The sequence below is a fragment of the Porites lutea genome, chromosome 4, assembly GCF_958299795.1.
Source record: "Porites lutea chromosome 4, jaPorLute2.1, whole genome shotgun sequence".
NCBI classification, from domain to species: Eukaryota; Metazoa; Cnidaria; class Anthozoa; order Scleractinia; family Poritidae; genus Porites; species Porites lutea.
In genome coordinates, this window is record NC_133204.1 from 32,780,783 (window position 1) to 32,804,202 (window position 23,420).

Here is a 23,420-nt window from a genome sequence, read left to right on the forward strand (position 1 = left end):
ACTCAATATATGCCCCATGCTGTAAAACAAACCCCAAAAAGTGCAAGGAGATGACTTTGCGTTTTCGTAGAGTCGTGGACCATCTCCCATCAGCATTGGCCATAGACACTAAGGCCCTTGAGTCAGTCGATGCTCATAAAGTATTGGGCGTTACAATCCAAAGTAATCTCAAATGGGATTTGCACATTAATGAGGTTGTGGCTAAGGCGTCAAAGAGGCTGCATATTCTACGTGTCCTCAAACGCGGCGGATGACCACCTTCCGACCTACTTAAGGTTTATTTTGCGCTCACTAGGTCTGTCCTTGAATACTGTTGTCCTGTGTGGCATAATGTCCTCCCCGTCAAACTATCAGATAGCACCGAGCGAGTGCAGAAACGGACGCTGGGCATCATCTTTATTCCTGCGCTGCACTACCAAGAGGCCTTAGCTACTACCGGGTGTGTATCACTTCACACAAGAAGAATGGAGTTGTGTAACAAATTATTCACAAAGATAAAAGAGCCCGAGTCCCGTCTTCGCCATCTCGTTCCACCAACTCGGTCGCAGGCGCACGGCCGCTCCCTTAGCAACAAAGACAGATCATCCCTTATAAGTTGCAAAACTGAACGCCTTAAACGAAACTTTTTTCTGGCGATGTGCCTTTATGCTCATGGCATGTAATTTAGGATTTTATGGGAATTTAATGTATAACTTGATATATACTTCTAGCTTCTAGTTTTTTTTTAATCTAATTTTTTCTATTATGTCTTCTCATAATTGTAAGGCCCAGTCCATTTTGAACACGATGTAATTAATTTAAATTATCTTTTTTATTAATATCTATATCTTTGTAAAATAATTTCGTAATTCGCTTATTTCTAAGCGCGACGATTTTATTAATAAACCAGACTTACTTATAACCAAAAACATACCCTTTGAACTTACTAACTAGCTCATCAAAAGCACATGAAATTAGATTTCATTCAATCACAGGAGGTGTTTTATGTGGATTTAATTCAGACTCAAAATATAAGACTCCATAATGATTACTTCATTTCAGCATTATTGACTCAGGGAGTACAAGGACTAAGATAACTAACACAACTAATCAAGCTCTAAAACCGTCTTGTCTGCTTCCATGGCCAGCTATGGCGTCGGGTCGGGGTCGGGGCCGGGATCGGGGTAGGGTTAGGGTTGACACTAACCCTAACCTACCCCTAACCCTTACCCTAAAATAGCATTCTTTAAAAAAAAAAGATACACGCCGGTCCTGGTCTACGCCCCAACCCCGCGTTTTTCTGACACCCGTAAAACATACGGGGTGAAAATGTTTACAACGTTCCAGTAATAATATCAACACAGTCGTGTCGACAATTTAAAAAAAGCCAAGAAGAAAAAAAAATACAGCCCTCCTACACCTATCATAGCCCGACATTGATCAACATAATACAGAATATACAAATTGATAAGGAGAACTTACAAGGAGATAAAAATGAGGAATTCATTCAACTGTTGCCTTGGAATATTTTTGGCAATGAAGACATAAATACATGTAATTGTTCATTTCAGTTCAGCTGAGCACAAGACATACATATAGCTACCTCTCTATATAAATCATATTTACCAGGAAACTGAACTATTCATGCCGCTAACCAGCTCTATATTTCATCTTACAGTCAAACCAGGTCAAGCGTACCCCCCAAGAATGCATTAATGAATTTATTATTCAAAAGTTGAATCCGTTGCTAGTTGTAGATTTCAGATTGATCTCTGCATTCTTGTATGTGTAATGAGCCGTGAATTCACACGCGAGGCATTTATGAAATTTCTACCAGCTCCATTTTCCTGAAATTGATGTAAATGTCTTCTAAGAAGCTTAATCCATTCAAAGATTTCCAATCTGACCAAATACAGAGAAGTTCTCGTAAAATATTCACTGCTCATTACGCATGCAGAAATGCTGCTTTGAATTTGACACCAGTTACGGGAACGACTAACGGATTCATTTTTCAAATAATCAATTCACTGATAGAATCTTGGGGGGTACGCTTGACTTGGTTTGACTGTAAATTTCTTCATAATATGATAGATTAAAAAATAATAGTTCTCTATTTCTTGGGAAGTCCCTGCTCATCTGTACAACTGCTGAGATTGCCCAACATCATAATTTAATACCACAACAGGCTGCTCTTCCATGTCGCTGTGGAAATTCGGTTAATTCCAATGCATCTCTTTCAATCTCTCCTTTAGAACAGAGAAAAAAAGGAAAATGGTTAAATAAAATAAATTAATCTAGAGCAACTGGTTTATGAAAGTAAGAGATAGTAGTTAGCTACTAAATTGATTAATATTACAGTATAATGTAATTTTCAAGACTTAATTAAACTTATTTTTAAAGGTAAAATTTTAAATTACTGTGTGGCTCCTGTACTTTGCAGATGGATGATTTCTGTGTTCTTTGTGGAAACTATCAAGAATTTTCTGTGCAATGGTTCTTGCCTGGATTTTCTCATAAAGACCTTTTATAAGAAAAGAACATGTATGACACAATGTGTGGTCACATAAAACGTAACCATACCCCCACTTCATAGGGCTTTGCCTGTAGACCCCAACCCCTAGGGAAACTTAATTCCTGGGGGGGTCTACGTAATCCTGCCCATGGATATATTTCCTGGCACTACACAATTCTAAATAACAAAAAATTAGACACCACAATAAATCCACCCTCGACTCACTCACCTGGATCAGGTGGTTCTTCTTCTCTTGAATAATCTTGGGCCAGTTCAAAAAACAATTCATCTAAAGAAATATTGACATGAAAGCACAATATTGGGATTACATTTCAATTGAAGCTCATCAATATTATCGCTCAAACTTTAAACACAATTGAGGTTTGATACAGAAACATACTGATAACTGTCTAAGACATCAAAGTTTGGTTCATAACAGCTAAATCCCTACATTCCTATATCATTATTATTTTCACTTGTACATCTTTGTAGCACTAGGAAAAAAGTTGGGACAACAAAATTCTAACAGAAAGTTATTTCCAACCATAGATACTTGTCAGGAACAACAAAACACCAGTTGCATTCTCAGACATCAGAACATTGACGAGGGGGTATAAAAAAATGCTCCAGTGAAAATCATAAAATCGACGATGTTATAAGATCTTAAACCAACATTTCAGCAAAGCTGCCTCCTTCAGTGTACAAACCTTCTTCAGGGTATACAAAATGTGTCGTTTCAAAAGTGCCACAGTTTGACAGTCTTAGTTTCCCCTTCTTGAGTTGGTAATGAACTTTACCAGCATACAATGTACCTTAAATGAGACTATTACAAGTAGCAATGTATACAAAATGTGGCCTTTGAAGAGGGCAATAGTTTGACAGTCTTAGTAGCACCCCTGGCCATAATCATTGGGTTCTTAACCCAATGTCTGGTCCAGTTTCCCCCTCTTGAGTTGGTAATGAACTTTACCACCATACAATGTACTTTAAATGGGCCTTTTTCCAGTAGCAATTCATAAAACACAAAGCCATCTCACCAACATTGTGCCCAGTTTTACTTGAGGTCTCAAAAACTTTCGCATTTATCTCTGAGCAAAAAAAACAAACAAAAGTTAATCTCACTGCCATTCTTCTAACCTTTAGTGTCCTGGACTTAATATACAGGTAGGGTATATACAACAAGGTTGTCCAGTCATCTAAAATGCATAATCTGAGGAATTAATTAACTATTGTTTTAATATTTATCTACAGTAAGTGCATTTTTGCCAAGCAAGATACACATGTAAATGATTCACACAGTGTACACAATGTATAATTATTTACTGGGCAAATCAGTACAGGCAGAGTTTAGTACTATGGAGAAAAGCCAAGGAAAGCACCACCTAACACTTGCCAAGTTATTCTCAGTAGCAATTTGAGTTTCAGCTTCCCAGTATTTATTCAGGGTTCATACAAAAAAATGCAAACATTTTTCAAGGACTTTTCAAGGACCATATTAGATTTTCCAGGCCACTACATTCAAAGTTGGAGAAAATTCAAGAACTTTTCAAGGACTTGCACAGAAATTTAAGGACTTTTCAAGGACTTCCCCCAAAATTCAAGGACTTTTCAAGAATGTGCGAAAAGGGCCTGTTATTTTGCCAATGAAGAGCAGGAAATTCAAAATAATGCTTTTGGATGCATTATGGTATATTGAGTAATGGCTGGAGTCTCTATGATTTTTTTTCCATCGAGAAAACCACATACCATCTGCATAATCTGTTGTTGTATGGTAGTCTACTTGGCGTAATTTTTTGTCATTTTGAACCATGTCATATTTGGTACCACAAAGATATATTTTACAATTCTGCAAAAGAAAACATTGTGAATTAATATTAATGCAAGCTAAATCTCTCACTGTTTACACTTGTCATCACGTACACAACATTTTACAGTGTAGTACACACTATCAAGCAAGATTAAGGTCAATAGTAAAAAACGAGTACAGTCTGTGTTAACTCTTAATTCAAGATAACATAAATATGAAGTCAGGGCAAAAAATGATCAGCTGACATGCTTAAAATTTAATTCATCTTAAAGTGATTTCAACCTAGTTTGATTCTCATCAGGGGTGGATCTAGGGGGAGGGTGCAGGGGGTGCACACGTTCCCCTGAGATGACCTGTGGTTTTCTAATACAACTGATATTCGGCAAAAAGAAAAAATATGTGGTTTATTGGTGTTGAAGTAGAGCAAGAGACGAGTGCACCCCCTCCTAAAAAAAATCCTGGATCCGCCCCTGCTCATTCACAATTTATTTCTTTAGTCTCCTGAACCTTATCGTAAGTCAGAAGGGGAGAGGCATTCTATTATTTTTAATACATACATCTTCATATGTCTTGAGCTCATTTACCCAGAATTTTGCTCTTTCAAAACTGGACCTGTCTGTGAGATCTGTGGAAATAATGTAAAAAAAAAAATGAAATAACAACATTTACTGCAATCCACAAAAGTATGTTATTATTAATATCTTTTTTTTCTCTGTCATTAGTAGCCCTGATCAATCACCATTTAACTTTTTAATTATTAAAAGAGATTTCCTGAGCAATTATATTTTTCTCAGGGCCATTATTGCAGTATCAAGAGAACTGGATTGCTATATAAACTATTCATGCTTTCCTTCAATTTTTAATTATCTTTTTTTAATACTTTGGGTCGTACATGTACATGTAACATAGTAGTGCTTCTGATTGGATGAAGTAAATTTTCAACCAATCATAAGCACTACCAAGATCTGGGTAGTGACGAGTCATCGGTATGCAATTTCAGTGCTGTTTCCTCAGGCCGTCTGGTACCTAGCTTTAACTACCTTCAAAATAGTATATAGAATAATGGTAGTGGGATTCAGCAATAAGAAATTAATCATTATCATTCCTTTCAAATTAGTATCAAATACTAAGTAATTAACTACTTCACTATACCAATAAATGAAATTTAAGGGGTAGGTTTTTCTACTCATTACTCAAATAACAATAATTAACCCATTCGCCCCTGAGCAGTACGAAGTGGCCCGTGCGGATCCAGCGGCAAATGTGTTAACGAAAGGGGATCTTCAGTTGTAGAAAAACAGCCTATATTAATTGAATCATTGTACAGTCAGGCATGTACTTCTTACCATAGCACAAGACAGCTGCCTTAGCTCCTCGATAATAGATCCGACTCATGGCTTCATACCTCTCAGAACCAGCTGTATCCTGATGTTAAAAAAAAGACAAAAAAGATGTGATGATGAACATTCTTACTGCAACTTTGGTCATGCAAGCCACTAGTAGGTGCAATTTCAAGACTGGGGTCCGTAAGGCTCTAATATAATATTTTGTCAAGTTCCGGATCCAGACCTTTGGATAAGCAGGGAGCATGGTCACCCACACCCATAGATAAGGGGGGGACCCGGTCTCAAAAAAAAAATTTTTCCGTCCTTTGGGCCTCAGTTTGGTCTGAAAATAAGGGGGGGGGGGGGCTCCCCTGGATCTGCCACTGTTGCTCTCTTCTTACTGATTAATGTTATGCTGTAGTCAATCAAACAGTGACAGAGAATACCTAGTTTGTAAAGTTGTTTAAATGAAAACTGAAAAAAGGACCATATACCAGTCAAAAGAATCTATGCAAAATGTCACCTTGAAGTTTTACTCATTTTCAAAGGTGCTTTCAGAAAAGTTGCTCAATTTTGGCAAGATGATCTTTAATATTTTTAGGGTTGAATGTTGTCCACTGATATGCTCTTCATGTAGAAGAAACAATTTGTCTGCAAAAACATCAATTTCCTTTATTATTCTTGTCCTGTATCAGCCTTTAAATTTGGTCAAGAGACCATTTTGATTAATAATAGATTAATATCATTGCATTTAATGGGAAGACAGTGTGGAATTATTAAGACCCTCTCCAGGCATTTGGAAGCAGTTGCTCAGAAATCAATCACAGCTTTGTCTACACACTCTTTCAAGTAATAAATTAAATAAATAAATTTACCCAGATCCCAAGAGTTACACATTTGTTACCCACTGTGACCTTTTTAGCACCAAAGGCTGCCCCGATTGTCTGAAAGAAATGAATGAATGAATGCAATGAAAGAAATGAGGAACCACGACTTAAGGCCACCTCAAGAATACGGGTAACCTTGTTATTAAGGCCACTTTTTTTGGCCCGGCAAAACGGCCATGCATTACCTTATAAAAAAACCCATCAATGCGGTCACCTGTTAATGCAGCCAATGGCCACACTTTAAAATCCCAAACAGTAGAATCTCTTATGATTTCACCCTGTTAATTAATACAGCCACTTATTCGAAATTTAGAAAATTAAAACCCCCTGTTACATGTTGATTTTATTCAGCTTAGCTAGTACTTTGAGCCCGTTCTTGTACTGTTTTTAGACCACAGTTCACATAAAGAGGACTTGTTGTGATTTTATGGCCAAATTTTAAAAGTGTTTTATGAACTGAAGGAAAATTTTAAGTAGTTTTTTCAATTACTTTACACGATATCTATATTCCAGTTGTTTATTAATGAGAACAGTTGTTTCAAGAAATGCGCATGCGACTGATGTACGGTGTATCTTTCATTACGGCTCGCAAGTCATGAAATTTGAGCCTGCCCCAATAATACGGCCACCCTGTTAGCACGGCCAAATTTTTTTGACATATTGCTGACCATATAAACGACATTCTAAAGTTGAGATCAAAGAGAAGTGGTAGTAAAACAGTTTATCATTCCTTTTCAGTTAGTTCTTGGGCACTAAACTGTCCTCCTTCTCATACATGATTTCCATGTTACTTTCCTTAAAGTTCACATTAAGGCACTGAGGAAATCAATAATTATGCAGCTGTTAAATCAAAGCTAGAAAGTAATCCCTTGGTGCAAAAAAAGCCTCATGCATGGTCAAGATGGCCGAACATGTGAAAATGCTTAATCTTGAGAACATGTTCCATCAGTCACTGGAACCAGCAACTTAGAAACTCTGAGTTCTTCTTAGTACTTTGCTGTTTTGGGTGATGATGCTAATATCACAACTTCTAACTTTGTAAGGGTGAATGATAGAGAAGGAGACAGTCAGATTACAAAATAAAAAAGTGTCCCCATGTTTTAGTCTGAGATCAAGATACTGGTACAGCATTCAGGAACATAATAAAAAGGCAATATCAGGAAAAATTATAATATTATTTTAGCAGTGTCCAAATTAGCCTGAGAAAACAGCCCACATATCATGATGCCACCACAGGTTTCCCTGCAAAATGACTTCTAGGGGAAATTTGTCCCAACCAATCAGATCTGTGTAGTGACGCGTCTTCAGTTAGGCACCATAAAACGTGGTCAATGTCCTTAGCTAAGGTAATTAGCTACTTTACAGACAGGCCACGAAAAATAAATAAACAAATAAATAAATAATGCTTCCAAGCACTCCCTGCGAAATGGCTTCCAAGGGAAATTTGCCCCAGCCAATCAGATCTGTGTAGTGATGCATCATCAGGTAGGTATTTCTGCAGTCATTCCACAAACATCATTTCTCAGGGAAACAAGTAGTGGAGTCACACAATGTCAGCAGTTTACTCCGGCTATGTTAAGATAACCTATTTTATAAGGCTGTCTTATTAACTGGCTGCGTAAATAGTTTCTGTTTACTCTGATTAACAGGCAATTTTATCTACCAGACCTCTGGTAATAGGATGGCTGCTTCATAGGAGGCCATTTAATCAAGGTTTTGACTGTACAATATATAATGAAGAGTCTTATGCCAAAAAAATACTCTAGTCCTTACCTATATCGAAAATGTTTGAAGCCACAGCTGCAGTGCGACTTTGCTTTCAACAGCTGGGATGGGTGCAGGGGGTGGGGGCATGGGAAGGAGGGTTCGGCTGCTATACATTTTTGGCATATCTTATTATTGTTTCAACTGTTGTAGCTATCACTGCTTAATTTAGAGAGCGAAAGGTACTTGACCAACGGAAACAATAAACAGAAACGATGAATTGCCAAACCTTTTAGCCTGAGTAAAATTTCCGTGTAATGTTAAGTTCAACTCAAGCTTAAGACTTATGTAAATACCACAGTCTAAGCTTCAAAGCTTAAGCAACTTTACCGGCTAGCAGGAACGTTTAAGCCTGGCTATGTTACTCGTGGAACAATCTTAACGATTTCACAACTTACGTTCTGGTAGGGAACATTTTCGTTGAATCTATGGTGCAAATATCTTTCTACTAAGCTTGTTTTTCCACTGTATTCTTTTCCAAGAAGGACCACTTTTGCGTCCACCTTAGACCCCATCTTTTCAGGTTAAACTTCAAAAATGGAGACCACACATCTTGTCTGCCTTGGAATATCTTACTCCGACAACGTCTTGTTCCAGGAAAACCGGTTATGACCAAGCAAGGAGAACAAAGTGGTTATTTTGCAAGAGAGTTCCGTCACATCATCAATGAGAATAAATCGAACGAGAATAGACTGGAAATCTGAAGACTGGGACCTAGATGGAACGCCTGGCAAGAAGTGTTCTCTCCTTTGTCTCCTGAATTTTTATCTCGTGCTTGCATATTATGCATGAATTTCAGAGGTGTTTTGTACAGTTTTGCCACAGTCGTTGTCTCAGAGTGATAACTGCTTTGATTTTCGTTTGTTTTATTCCTTCATACTCGAGAAATTTCTCAGAAATGGCCCTCGTTCCTTACGACCCATCGACGGCCATTTTGAGCCCATTCTACGCTAAGGAAAGAACCTTCGAATTTGCAGGAAGGACTCTTACTGTCTTCCAAAACTGGAACGATGTTGGTGTTGCCGCAGTTATTTGGGATGCGGCAATCGTTCTTGGTCGATATCTTGAGAAGACAGCGGCGCGACTGCGGGGAAAGAAAGTGATCGAATTAGGAGCTGGGACAGGTTTTGCGGGGATAGTGGCTAGCTTACTCGGTGGCGATGTTACCATAACGGACCGCAAAATGGCTCTGAATACTACAAGGATGAATGTAGAGGGAAATCTAGGGAAGAATCAGAATAGAGTTACCATAAAGGAGCTTGAATGGGGACAAAACGTTTCATCTTTTTCGCCACCTTTTGATTTTGTTCTTGGAGCAGACATCGTTTACATCGAGGATACCTTCAATGATTTGCTGAAGACATTGCAAGACTTATGCGATGCAACTTCGGTAGTTCTATTGTCATGCAAAATACGATACGATAGAGACAAACGTTTCTTTGAGCTTCTCTCTCAGAGTTTTAGTCATCAAACTATTTTGTATGATCAAGAGTTAGACATCACTCTTTTCGAAGCGAGAAAAATTTCTTAACTATCTCAACCGAATGATCAGGCCCTCATAGGAAGGGGTATGTCCCTAGTCTGAATTGTAAAAACATTCATTGGTATTTAACCCATTTTTATATCGTTTGTCGCCATTACATCTAGCCTTATGTCGCTGTTTCAAGGCCAAAGCGTTAGCCCTCTTGGCACGTACAAAAAGGGGAGGGGAGGGAGAAAAGTGCAAAAGCTAATCCCTTTCCCTTTTCCCTTCCTCCCTATCCCCTATGTTTGTCGGAATTTTACCCTAACAGGGCCTCAATGATGGTCCATTTGCCAGATCAATTCAGGTTTCTGGGTAACTGACCACCTACCCCTCCCCTAAGTCACAATTTTGCCTTAAGTGAGAAGTGTTAATGTTGACTTAGGGGAGGGGTGGGTGCTCAGTCGTAAGGAAACATAAATTGATTCCATTTGCCTTATATCATTGTGCTTTTATGCCTTCTCGATAGCTAAAATATATCCTGTGAACCTGAATTCTGCAATTTGAAAATGTTGTGCAATAATTGTAATAATTGCACAATATGAATTAATAAACCAATTAATAATAAAATGGTAAACTCTCCTACTGCTTTGGTTTACTTGCCAGCAGATGTTGAGAAATATCCAGTCTGATTTACACCCTTATGGTGTGGCACCACTAGTATGCATCCAATTACTTCTGTTTTGTTTTGCTTACAAAGTGAAGTACAATAACCAAAAGTTTAATTCATTTGTTGTCCTTTATTATATTAACCTGTGACATTACCAGATGATTTACACCCTGTAAGCAGAGGTTTCTCTCTGTCATGGCTTTTAAGGTTTAAGAAGTTGTTTTTGTTGCTTGGAAACAAACCAACAACATGACAGACAAGCGATGCAAATGACTTCGTAAACGATAAAAACCATTCAAGAGAGAAACCTCTACTTGCAGGGTAGGAGAATTACCGTAAAATTCCAAAAATTATCCCTGGGGCTTATATTTTTCAAAGGCCCTTTTTGAGGGGCTTATTTTTTGAGGGGCTTATATTCAGAGGGTCTTATCTAAAGAGGGAAATTTGCGTTTCAAAGTCGATTGGGCTAGCCTTATAGTTGGAAGTAAATTTACCGTTTTGCTTTGTTTTACTTTGTATTTGATGGCAATTTTTCATGTACAAGCCCCCAGGGGGTTATATTTGAAGGGGCGATTTAACAGAGGTTTTTTTGCGTGACCGGTTTGGGGGGCTTATATTTGGAGGGGTTTATACATGGAGGGGTTTATACATGGAGGGGCTTATTTTCGGAATTTTATGGTATTATGGTCAATATTCAAAAAACATGATTTCTGCCAGGACAAAAGGACTAGCAGTAGCAGGCATTCATAACAAAAACCAACATACTATTATGACAATGTTTTATTTTGAGCTTCTTTTCACCATATGAGACATTTTGCACAACAGGTTCATGAAAAGTAATTTCAGTAATGATGCAGATGTGGTAAAAATAAGTCACACCTTACAGATGTCTGAATTAACCTGATACATTGACAGTACACTACCAATAACCAAATATTCACAATAATTTATTTATCTCTATAGTAAATATATTTGACACAATTTTTTTTTTTTTTAAATAGTACCATTATAGTCTTTGTTTTCTCTCTAGTCTCCAAAATTTTGCATAAGCATTGTTTTCAATTTCTCTTGGAACCTACAATATTATTTTAATATTGGCCCAAAAGAAGTTGAAAACAATGCTTACACCGTATGCAAAATTTTGGATGGACAACAAAGAGTATTGTGGTAACAGCAATCCATCTGAAATTTGTCATGGCACTATGGTCTATGAGATCAAGCACTCAGTATTATTTTACCATATGTGCAGATGCTAACATTTATTGAGGATTGAGAGAGTTGTTTCTCATAACACTAGCAGATGGTACAGCACTTTCATATCACCATTTGATGGTGATAAGAAGAGAATTAGAGCAACATTGTAACTCCCTCTAGCTCGCACCTTTGATTCTAAACCCTCTAAGTTGAATCATTGTACTAAAAAAAATAACTTAGTGATTTTAAGAGGAGTAAAAGAAAAAGACTGTAACAATAGTAAAAAAAAACTGCCAACAAGACAGATGATTATTAAAATTCTCTCTCAAGGACGATGCTTTATACAATGTAGCCATGAACGCTTTTCATCTACACCTGCTGTGTGTTTCCACTATCATCTACCAACCAAACATACATCAAGCATACAAAACTTTGCTCTACAAGTTGGACAAGGCGAGGTACCTGCTAACCACCCCTCAGGCTGGTGCTGATCTTGTCGACTGGCAAACCATTTGCCCATACAGTCTATACACCACATTGAACGGCAATAACAGGGCACACATTGTCCCTCTCCAGCTGAAGCACACAGTTTCTGTAGTTTGATATTTGCAGGTGCTTGCATGCAGCCAATACATGGTTCAGGCTCCTAAAAGACAAAAATAGATGATTAAGGGTGTATACGTATAATTAATTTGAATTAAATTCTGGGATGTTCAGGCCATACCACATTTGTATGCTACATACAACAAAATATACACAGAAACCTTTGAAAGAAAAAATGCAAGGAAAACAGACTAGCCTCTACAAAATAGATAGGAAAGGGACAATGACTACAAGTGAAATGCTTTTTACTCTTTTTACAGCTGGTAGAATTCCAAGGCAAACAGCTCAATTGGGGATGAAGCTAAGAAGCAGTTTGCTGGTGAATTTTATGGACTGAAAGAGAGCTTACCACCAGTTCAAAATGCAAGGAAAGTAAACACATGGGGTAATTACAAAGGTATAGTAAAGTAAAAAGCCAGCTGGACTAGTAAAGAAGACTGCTTAGCTTTTTCTTTACTACACCCTAGCTTATGTTAAAACATTCCTGGCTGTGTAAGCCAGGAATGGAATTTTTTGTATTTAATATGATATCTGAGGAGGTAACCACTCTAACAAATGAAACTCAAGGCAATAGTAATTCATTTCGATTATCCTAAGAGAAAATAAACAATGATCTTGATTAATAATTTTGTTTTGAGCTTTGCCTCTTTTAGAACCTTCCTACAAACAGTACACACCTCTTCTCCATCCTGTAAGAGATAGGCATCATTCTGTGCAACTTGCTCCTTAAACGCCTCAATAAACTTGTCACTAAGTGACTGGTGTATTACAACATTCCTTGCATTTCTGATTGGAGCTTGCAGCTTTTCCCTCAGGTCACCATAATCTGTGGAGTTCAGTCTAATAACAAAGGGCTTAACCCCTGGCGTGATGCTAGAAACTTTGATATTCAAGAACTGCACAGCAACGCTACTCTCATGAGAAATGGCATGGTCTTCTGCATGAATGATTGACAAGTGGACATCAGGTTGATGGGCAATGTCTATTTTGTATGCCGAGCACCTAATTATCCACGAATCTGTGATGTAAAGGCTGGTGCCTCCAATTATTGAAGAAAACTTTGTGATGCGACGGAATTCTATGTTAACACTTGATGCTACAGCTCTCCAAGGGCTTCCATGCTTAAGTAACAGTTTTGCAAAAGGATGGTGGGACCTGGACAAAAACAAAACAAAATTATGTAGCACCTCTTTTAAAAGATTTATAAAGTGCAGATCTATCACTAGCCCCTAATATCAATGTAAAATTTAATGTTCTGCATCTGTTCTGTATATATTTGAGAAATTGATTTTTAAATACAGAAATATATCTTAGCTGAATGTTAGCCTGCGTAGGTGCTGGTTTTTTAGGGCAAAGGAAGAAATCTAGAGGACGCATTAAGGGAGAAAAGGAGAGGAGGTGCCTGCCGCAGAGACCCTGGTTTTCCAATTAGGCCCACAGCTTAATAATGTGACAGTGGTGCCTCAACTGACAAAAAATTGATTGAAAGGGGATCATCTAACGACATGAAACCGACAACCAACCCAAAGGAAAATATAATCTTGTGTATTTTGGTTATACCTGCATAAAGCAAATGACACTAAACTTCAGAATAACTGGCCACTGAAATATTCCTCATCTACCACTACTGCGGTCCGCAGTCACAAATGCGAATGTCAAGACACTGCTATATTTGTGTTGGTTAGTGTTAGCAATTTCAATCATAATTCCTTTGTACAGGGATTGCTGCTTCAGCTGACATACATGTAATGTCATACTTTCCTTGCTATATTTCTTTTAAACAGTCCAGTTTTTCTTTCATTAACAAGCTGACATTTCCATAGAAGTTACCTCAGCTGCTTTGCAATGGGGAAACAATGACAAAGCTTGCAGAGACAGCTCCAGTCTTTGAACCCCAATACAAATAAAATGGAAAATTAAACTTTCTCGGAACCCAGCTGGTAATACTGCCAAGAGATCTTTACCAAAAAAGATGGCACAATGCTTTTCAAAAATGAAAACTGAAATCGGAAATCTTTCCAAGCTAAGCTTTTTTAAATATTTCTTGCAAGCATGATTCAAACAGTTTTTCAGCCATTGTCATGCTGCTTGTGTGTTTACAACACTTGAATTTCCATTGACTGGCAATTATGTATTGAGGTGACAGACTAACCCCGGGACTAACCCCCAAGGGACGTTCTTAGCCAATGGCATTTTACCCACAATCGGCAAACAAAGAAAATGGAAAACTAGGACCTTCACTGCAGGTGCCTCCTCTCCCCTATATTTGCATTTGCCCCTCACGCAGCCTGTAAAAAATATAATAACTGGCACCTGTAACATAGGCTAGCTGAATGGTAATAATTATTTATTTCTTTTATACAATAATGTAGTCTCTTGAACTTGTTTTGTAATGACTGTTTAGGTCAACTGAGGCAGAAAAATGCCCTTTAGATTTATAGCTACATGTAATACATGTCTCAACTGTTGACAGACAATAATATTGAGTTTTCTGAGATTAACACTGCAGTTTAGTCAGTTTCAGTAAATAGACAGTTTTAAAGAATCAGCCTGATCATTTGCAATTTGCCAGGATTTTTTCAAGACTAGTTGTTTCCAGCAGATACATTAAAGGTCAGAAAACACTTAGCAACATGTCACTGCAAAATGTCCTGGCAACAAATCACTTCTTGTGTACAGGTTGGGTGACAAGTTCTGGACAGGCTGCAGCCACTAATACTTTGTGTGTACTGGAGCCTTTTTATGATCTTTGTTTCCGCAATAGAATTTTGTTGTTGCAACAATTTGAATGAATTCAATCTGATTTCATGATTTTCTGATTTCACAAACTGAGACAACAAATTATGTCACAGAGACAAATATTGTTGCAAAAATTCTCCGGTATATACGATATGACTTGTCACTGCAACGTGTTGTTGTCACTTGTCGCCTAGTGTGTTCCAACTTTAGGTAAAAGGAAAGTTAATTGTGTAGCTTCATCTTTCAAAGATTTGTCCACAGTGTTGTCCATGTTTTTAACAACTGGAGCCTGACATGCAGTCAGGACCAAGTAGTTCAAAGACAGACTGATATAAACTGGCACTGAATTTTCTCTAACTGCTTTCACACAACTTGGTGTTGTGTATTGTTGATTACTGTACATACAAAGTCATGTCAACATACACCTTGTTCATGAACTTACCATTTATTCCAAGACCAATATCTAGCACAAACCGCACCACCAAGAGCAACACTCAAACACACTAAAAGACAAATATTAGCTGACAATCCTGCTCTTGCTGGGTCAAACAACCAAAGTCTAGGTGAAACCAGTCCCAAACAAATATAGTAACCTGGGTGTATGAAAAAAAAAAAAAAAATAAAAACATTAATATGGTGATTCACCCCTATTCTTCTCGAGTACAAAATAAGTTTCAAAAAGATTTATCATTCTATAAATCCCTTTAACAAAAGAGTTTTACTTGGTTTTAATTTTTATGTTTTTCTCCAGCCTGTGTGACTGACAGCTCAGATTACCCGGCCATTTATTTGCATCTCGTTTAAAAACAAAACCTGGACATTGTGTTGTGCGTCTTTCTTTAAAGCGTTCGGATAAGTAATAAGGTATTCTAAAATTCCTCCCATTAATTTTCTGCTGAAGGGACGGTATTAAACAGCTGTACATGTACGTCAGCACCAACGTTTGATGATTCTCCCTGTCTCTAATTAGGGAAGAAATGTGTCGGCACCAAAAAATTCCTGCAAGTTAAAATTCAATTGTACCTCCAGTAGAGGGGAGACGGGATTTGAATATTAAATAGAATGGTAGAAAAGATTAAAATAAAAGTATCTAACTATCTTAGCTTGGTGCTCATGTTTACCAAGTGGAAGCAATGAGTGAAGTAACACAGTGGAAGTAGTTCTTTTCAAATGATAGCCAACAAAATCCATATCTTCACTCCCTAAGTATCCAGACAGGATATTCTGCACGGTTAAACCTGCACTGACAAACTCTCTTGGAGGCGCCACAAAACACAGTGAAACAAGCGCGTAGGCGATTGTAAACACAATCACTATTTCCTCCATTTTGGATTTGCCACGTTCAATGTTGAAAAGGGTCTGGTGACGAAATTAAGGAGAGGCATGTCACCTTTAACAAAATCCGCTGACTGGAAAACTTCTGGCTCAGTATCAAAATGGCGGGAGAACGAGGACGTTCGAACTCGAAAGAAGAGTAAATTTTTTTGTCAAATGGAGATTCTTCCAATCCTAGAGGCTAAGACGTCTCCAAAACCTAATGTATGGTACGTTCTCTCTCCGGAGGGAGATGGTCCATGCATTAGAGTAGGCCATACTTGTACATTTGTGGCTGGTGAATCCAGACGTGTTTTAGTGATCGGAGGAGCAAACCCCGATGGATCTTTTGCTGATGTGTTTGTCTTGGATCTAGGTGTGTTCTTATAAAAAGTGTATTCTTGTTGCTTTATATACAATTTATTGGTTTAGACGATGGTTTGGGGAGATAACTATCGTCTAAGTGAAACGGTCACCATGGAGACTTGACTGACAGATGTCAAGCTCAGTTTATATTCGCTTCACCCGACATTTATATAGCAGATCAGTAGCCTGTAGCTTGTTGTATATATTTTTTTGGTTCATAAAAAGTAAGAGATTCAGCCACGTGAAAGCTGAACCAAGGACGAAAAAGAAAACAATGGGTGGCATGAATAGCTAGCTAATCAATAGCGAATCATCAGCTGTTTAATATTAAATATTGCTGTCGCCAGATTCAGAGAAAGTAACGAGTGGCTCATTTACTACAGCGAACAAATTTTTCTGGTTTATTGAGAATCCATTATTTTGTCTCATAATGTCATTGATTAATCATTTGTGTTATTCATAATTTTTTGATTACCTTCTGCATTACTGGTTGACTAGCCTGCAGAGTGTGGCAGAACTCAAGGAGAACTTGCATGTGCAGAGCCATTTTGTACTGAGCCTAATTTTGACAAAAAGACTGATGCATGCACTTGCCATACTCAGCAGACTGGCTCATTGATTTTATGCTCACAGATTACTTATGTTATTTCACTGCTTTCCCTTTTGGAATTTCCAGTTTTTTTAACTATGAAATGTGAGGTGTGATATTTTCTTTCCTCTATTTTTTGGGTGCATTAGAAAAGTATGAGTGGAGCTGTCCAGAGTGGAAGGGCATCGCCAGTCGTTATGAGCACTCGGCATTCATTCCTGAGTGTAATCCTCAGAAGGTTTATGTATTTGGTGGAGCTCAGCAGGCTACAAACTTGAACGATGTTCAATTTCTTGATTTAGGTAACGTGAGTATTTTGTATAGTCATGTTCAATAGTCACGTAGTGTACATCTATGTCAATAGACACTGTAGGTTAAGAAGCTGGCAAAAGATTCAAAATCAGCCTTCGATCAACATACTGTATATGTACGTGTGCACTCTAGGCACTTGAAGTAGCCACTGGATTGTGAGGGAGGGGTTGTAGTTATGGTAATATTAATTGTGTTTTTCTCATTTAAAGAACTGGCAACTATTTTAGTAATTAATTAAGGTGTACCAGCATGTATTAACCCATTTGTCCCTGAACCACTCATTACCACCCTGGCGGATCCATGTCCGTTGTACTCCTTGTGACAACGGCCTGTTTATATGAAGGTGGGGGACCCCAGATAGGTGAGGAAACATGTGGTGGGTCACCCCACTTATCACATAAACGTGATCAAATTAAAATAAGAGATTTTATGGACAGGCGGGTTACCCCACCTAAGCGGGTTACCTGACCTACCTGGGGTCCCCTACCTCCATGTCAACAGGCCCTAACTTGCGCAAGGGGAAGAGATCTTTCAAAGACAGGAGAACAAAAATGATTCGGTCAAGAAGGCCAGAGAAAAAGGTATAAAAACCATAAAAAGCTGAACCAAAATTCCAATGAAAATTTTCTTCCACCACCCACCTTCACTTCTTTCCCAAAAGAGGAGAGAAGGAGGGAAAGTAAAAGGTAAAAGTTGAGACTGTGTTGTCACTTAACACCCACGAATTATCTCAAAACTTTGCTTTGTACGTATGCTGGAACTTCTGAAGACAATATTTAGTATATGGAACAGAAGGCCTAAGAGTTCTTCTTGTATAAACGGCATGTTTTGGTTCTTTGTAGCCAGACAGTGACCAGAAAAATGGTTTGACTAGCTTCAAAACCCATTTTTGGGTAAAATCCCAGGAGTGAATAAGTACCGTTTAGCAATTTACAAATTATCTTTAATTAGAGAAAGGCCAATGGGAAACAGTTGAGACAACGGGGAACCCACCTTCTCCAAGAACATGTCATTCTATGGCATCAGTAGGCAGCAAGTTTTATGTGTTTGGAGGTGGATTAAGTGGTCCTGATCCTGTGCCAGATACCACTTTGCATGTCTTTAACGCTGGTAAGATGTACCATCATGATTGAAACTAGTAATAATTATGTTTCATGTTATTCTCCATGTAATGATATCCTATTCTACTCACTCCGTGAGAAAAATGTGTTTCAAAATTAAGACATAATTGAAATAAGTATTAAACTACTTCCATTAAGCGGACACCCTTGGGGTACCGGCAAGTAGCCGCTCGGGAGAGGTTTGTCATTAATCAGCATCATCTTTAGCAAAAACATAACTTTATTTTAAGACAAACATGTGATAGAAGAGGTCCATGATCAGTTGTTACCTTCAATCTTGGACTCTATTCCCCTTCATCATATTCTTAAAATGAAGTCAAACTAAGTGTATCAAGTGTTTGATGGCCCCTTGATAGAGGTGACAACAATGGGACAACTCTCACTGGGATGGCCAAAAAGTGGCTGCAATTGTTTAATTAAAGAGAGGTTTAATTTGAACTTTTCTATAATTATTTCGGGACTTTGATTTCTGGCCACTTACCTTACGTGAAACAGTGGGTGGCCTCTTAAGAGAGGTTCAACTATACCAATCAAGTTCAGATTTACAGTATAGCTCAAGCGTGAAGCATGCAGGCCATAGATACATTAAGAGTGGAAAAAAAAACAATAAAATTTTATGTTTTCGTGTTACCAATAATATGTAACTTTGTGCACTAAAATGTGACTTTGTGCACTGTGAGTGGAATTGAAGAGCTGATTCAACTGAATGCTGAAGCTGATGTGTGGCACTGATCAACATATCTTAGCCAATGTTTACAAGCATAATAACGAATTCATGGTATTGAGGTTATACTTTAAATGGTTAATCTTCAAACAAAACAACTGTTCTATTTGCATGTGGAGAGGACAACAGTTGGAGTCAGCCTGAAGTGAAGGGCAGCCCACCTTGTTCCAGACATGGTCATGTGTCTATTGCAGTTGGAACAGATATTTATGTTCATGGTGGAATGGCTGGAACAGATATGTTTGATGATCTTTACAGGTTTAACACTGGTATGCCAACCAGACTTGTTGCAAAAGTCAAAATTATTACACCTTCTGACAAAATATTATTTAAAAAAAGAATGATTGAATTATCTGTTTCTAAGTATTCGAGTGGAGTGCCTGTGAACTAGCTGGATAAGCTAAGTGCACTTTCCACTATAAACAAACCTTTAAACCTTTAAAACTGAGAAAAAAAATTATACTACAGTACAGTAAAAACCCACGTATAAGAACCTAAAATTTAAGAACTTGTTAGGCTAAAATTTTCATTTTAAACCAGCCCCCTTTTCATGAGAACCTATTCAGCATAAAATTTCAATAGGGTCTTATTTTACAAAAATGGAGGCACAGATGAAAATACTGAAAAAAATTTTAGTCTAGGTTCCAGTCAGTAAGATTCAAAGAATCCAAAATGTAACACAGCATTTTATGGACACTGCAGCATGAAAGACATGCATGCTAGTACTTTGGAGAGATAAATTTACTGTTTGTTTATCATCTAAACAGTATTCTAGATAATTCTTTTTTTAATACAGCAATATATTCCATATGCCCTGTAGTTGTTATCTGTGCTGATCGCTAGTGCCCCTATCAAATTAGGAACCTATTTAAGAACCTAAGTAGCCTAAAATCCTACTAAATACCATTTCTGTAAAAACCTATTAAGGCTAAATTAGAAAAATCTAGGTTCTTATACGCAGGGTTTTGCTGTACTGTGTTTTATATTTTTGAGCAACTGCCTCATTTCTGCCTGACTGATACAGATACATGTAAATAGAAAGAGCAGCGGTCAGTGCAAAACACAGACTGCAGATTATTGTTTTCACCATGCAAATGAGTACATGACAACAATAGTCTCATTATTTTCTAACGCTAAAAACAATAGTCTGCAGTAAGTCTGCAGTCTGCATTTTACACTGCCCCAAAGAGCAGTGCATCCATTACAGAATAGAGTGTTTTCTCTGAAAAAAGGGTATGCAGAGAGTAGTCAGAAAGAGCAGTGGGCGTATTGAGAGCTTTGGGCAAGAGAAAGGAGAAGTGTGGCATATCACATTACCATGGTAGCAAAACCTCAGGATCTCAACAATCTTTCTTGACAGACACGACCGTCTGCATTTTTGAACAATGGATGAAAAGTATTGGCTATGGTTTTGTTCCTGCTGCAAGCATGCACAAGAAAGTTACACGTCATTTTTTTATTATTATTTGCAAGACCATGGTTTGTTTAGATCCAGAAATTTTGCTACCATGGCAATATGATAATGACTTCTCTCTATAGAAGCTGCCATCAGTGCATTGCAGCACTATTTATATTTTGTCTTTATAGAGGGGTTCTAAAAGATGCAGATAACCATGCAAAGAGTCAGTACAGCCAAAACCAGTGAGCCATGGATATCTCAGCTTTAGATGAGAACTTAATTTGGTTACTGCTAAGCAGAACTGAATAAACTTGTTATTTGAAATATTTGTCTTTTTGCCTCTTGTCTAGTTAATCACATATGGAGCAAACTCCAGCCAACAGGCCAAGCTCCATGCTCACGAACAGCCCATGCTGCAGCATGTATTGGATGGAAGATTATTATTCATGGTGGAATGAATTCAGTTGGTGCTGCTCTTGATGATGTGTATACATTAGATACAGGTTAACAATACAGTACTAAAGTTTAGAGATAGATAGATGGATAGTTTATTTATAATCACATTGCAACCAAGAGGTTGAATTAAGCAATTATTTACTAATAATTATGATTACTTTTTTTTAAAGTCAATGTGTATCCAGGGGCATCCAATTTACCAGAGCTAGTTTAATGGAGCCCTGACACAACACAAAAACAAAGACATTAAAACATCAAAACTAGAAAATTAATTAAAAAGTTACAAAGGCGACATGTACCATGGGCGTTAGTGTTTTTAAATTCGCTGAGCATAGACCTCTACTTGTCAAATCAGGGTTCTCAGTAGATTTTTTTGTTAGATGGCGCAGAATTACTTATAGGTGGCTAAAGTTCAGCCCGGAGGGCTGAGGCGAGGCCCGAAGTGGCGAGCTACTAGGGTGGTCCGGGGACATGCCCCCCTGGAAATTCTGAAATTCTAGGTTCACAGAGATATGTTTTCCTGCATTTTGGTGCAACAACTTTTGTATTTAACTTTTGTGTAGAAATTCGGTGAGGTTCATTTAAACGTGGACATTTCATGATTGACACTTTGATGTGATTGATAAAGGTCACGCAGGCCGATCGTAACAACCGTAGAACCGTAGAACAATTTACGACAGTAGTCTGTGGTAGACTGAAGTTGAAAGCGTGTTAGTGGGTTCCTCCAGCGGAAAATTCGAGAATACTTTTTGAATGCCCATTTATAGTTTATTAAAAAAATGGCACACAAAGGCAAATTTCATAGCCAGAACAGGCGGCTACTTTCGTCTTGACAGTCTTGACAGGCGGCAGAATTCGCTGGTTGCCGGCTTCTACTGAGAACCCTGCAAATGATTCTGGGTAGGGTGTTGTAGGTCTCAGCACCGTTTATTCTGAAGCTACCTTGGTATTTAGTAGTTTTTGAGAAGGGAGAGTGTGGCAAATCACGGCTTCTGGTTTTATAGCTATGGAAATGGGGCACGTGCCTAAACTCTGAAAGTAAGTACGTAGGTGCTACTTAAAAATACTACCACTAATAAGCCAATTTATAAAGAAAAATGGAAAATAATGAATAATAGAAACACTACATGACTACACTACACTAAAATTATGGTTTGTTAAAAATAAAAGAAAATAGTTCCAAATTGACATGATAAAAAGCAATTGAGATTTTTAAAACTATAGATCGGGAACACAGTTTAAGCTTGAGGGCATTGGATGTAATAAAAGTATTACGGAATCTGTTCATCTTGAAAACGGGCCTAAATTGCTGTGTCTTTCTTAGGTTCGACCTAGAGGTATTAATGGCAGGGAGAAGGCCGTGGAGCTTATTCTCTTTGTTCTGTACAACTTCCTTAAATAGTTTCTCTGCAATTTCCCGGGGGCGGTCTGAAAGTTTTTAGTAGGCTTGATGCAACCAAAGACTCTTTGTACGAGCAGAAAGGGAAAATAATGTGCATACCCCACTTTTTTACCCCCTCAAGTTCATTGCAGAGATACTTTGCATTTAGTGTGAATTGAATTGACCTTTACACTAATCCATTTTAGTAGCATTACATTAATATTATTTTTAACCCAGACTGTGTATAAATGAACTTATCATTGCTTTTGAAGAAACCTTGACGTGGACCAAAGCACCAATTAATGGACCTAATCCAGCTTCACGACTTGACCACACACTTTGTGCTGTAGAGATTCCAATAACAACAGGTAACTGTTGACAAATTTTACAAAATCCTGTCCAAAAATAATGGCTCAATTTGGAACATTTATTTTCACTTCTAGGTGATGGTGTATCTTTACAGGCTAAAACAGTTGATAGTCTTCCAGTTCTGTTGGTGTTTGGTGGAATGGACACTCAGGGAGAAATTTTTAATGACTGCTTAGTGTTGATGCCAGAAAATAGAACATCCATAAAATAAAATAAATTAAAATTGTCATTGTTTAAGGTGTTTTTTCAAAGTTCAATGTCTCTTTACTCCGAGACGTAATTACAGGGTGTAATTTAATCAAACACCATCAAGGCTGCTGCCTAAGAAAATTTTTTGGGAGCCCAAGCCACATTTCTAGGAGCCCAATTCAAAAACTCAGTATTAAACTTTTTTAAATGTATCAAATCTCTAGTACACGACAACTGATGCACTAATCAGTTGATCAA

General features: G+C 37.8%; 4 protein-coding genes across 5 annotated transcripts; 2 read left to right on the forward strand and 2 right to left on the reverse strand.

Annotated features, from left to right (window-relative positions):
* Window positions 1-792: 792 nt before the first annotated feature.
* Window positions 793-8,946, reverse strand: LOC140933328 (ras-related protein Rab-24-like). 2 transcript variants are annotated; one of them, XM_073382860.1, is made up of 8 exons: window positions 8,673-8,943; window positions 6,499-6,567; window positions 5,645-5,723; window positions 4,856-4,923; window positions 4,238-4,337; window positions 3,529-3,579; window positions 2,721-2,780; window positions 793-2,225 (listed from the first exon to the last, which is right to left on the reverse strand). In XM_073382860.1, the coding sequence occupies exons 1-8, from the start codon at window positions 8,787-8,789 to the stop codon at window positions 2,143-2,145; spliced, it is 627 nt and encodes a 208-aa protein (XP_073238961.1). In that variant the 5' UTR covers window positions 8,790-8,943; the 3' UTR covers window positions 793-2,142. The 2 variants fall into 2 exon arrangements, with proteins under 2 accessions (XP_073238961.1, XP_073238962.1); XM_073382861.1 differs by lacking the exon at window positions 6,499-6,567 and having other exon boundaries at window positions 8,673-8,946.
* A 68-nt stretch (window positions 8,947-9,014) lies between these two features.
* LOC140933327 (protein N-lysine methyltransferase METTL21A-like) lies at window positions 9,015-12,888 on the forward strand. The gene is made up of 2 exons (XM_073382859.1): window positions 9,015-9,842; window positions 12,464-12,888. Exon 1 carries the CDS (start codon window positions 9,059-9,061, stop codon window positions 9,803-9,805), a length of 747 nt encoding a protein of 248 aa, XP_073238960.1. The 5' UTR covers window positions 9,015-9,058; the 3' UTR covers window positions 9,806-9,842; window positions 12,464-12,888.
* On the reverse strand, window positions 11,216-16,274 carry LOC140933326 (E3 ubiquitin-protein ligase TM129-like). The gene is made up of 4 exons (XM_073382858.1): window positions 16,064-16,274; window positions 15,385-15,535; window positions 12,881-13,358; window positions 11,216-12,246 (listed from the first exon to the last, which is right to left on the reverse strand). Exons 1-4 carry the CDS (start codon window positions 16,266-16,268, stop codon window positions 11,995-11,997), a joined length of 1,086 nt encoding a protein of 361 aa, XP_073238959.1. The 5' UTR covers window positions 16,269-16,274; the 3' UTR covers window positions 11,216-11,994.
* Window positions 16,275-16,361: 87 nt separating this feature from the next.
* LOC140933329 (rab9 effector protein with kelch motifs-like) lies at window positions 16,362-23,199 on the forward strand. Its single transcript, XM_073382862.1, has 7 exons — window positions 16,362-16,632; window positions 17,361-17,513; window positions 18,475-18,633; window positions 19,488-19,637; window positions 21,118-21,270; window positions 22,877-22,972; window positions 23,048-23,199. The coding sequence occupies exons 1-7, from the start codon at window positions 16,434-16,436 to the stop codon at window positions 23,182-23,184; spliced, it is 1,047 nt and encodes a 348-aa protein (XP_073238963.1). The 5' UTR covers window positions 16,362-16,433; the 3' UTR covers window positions 23,185-23,199.
* The last annotated feature ends 221 nt before the right edge of the window (window positions 23,200-23,420 follow it).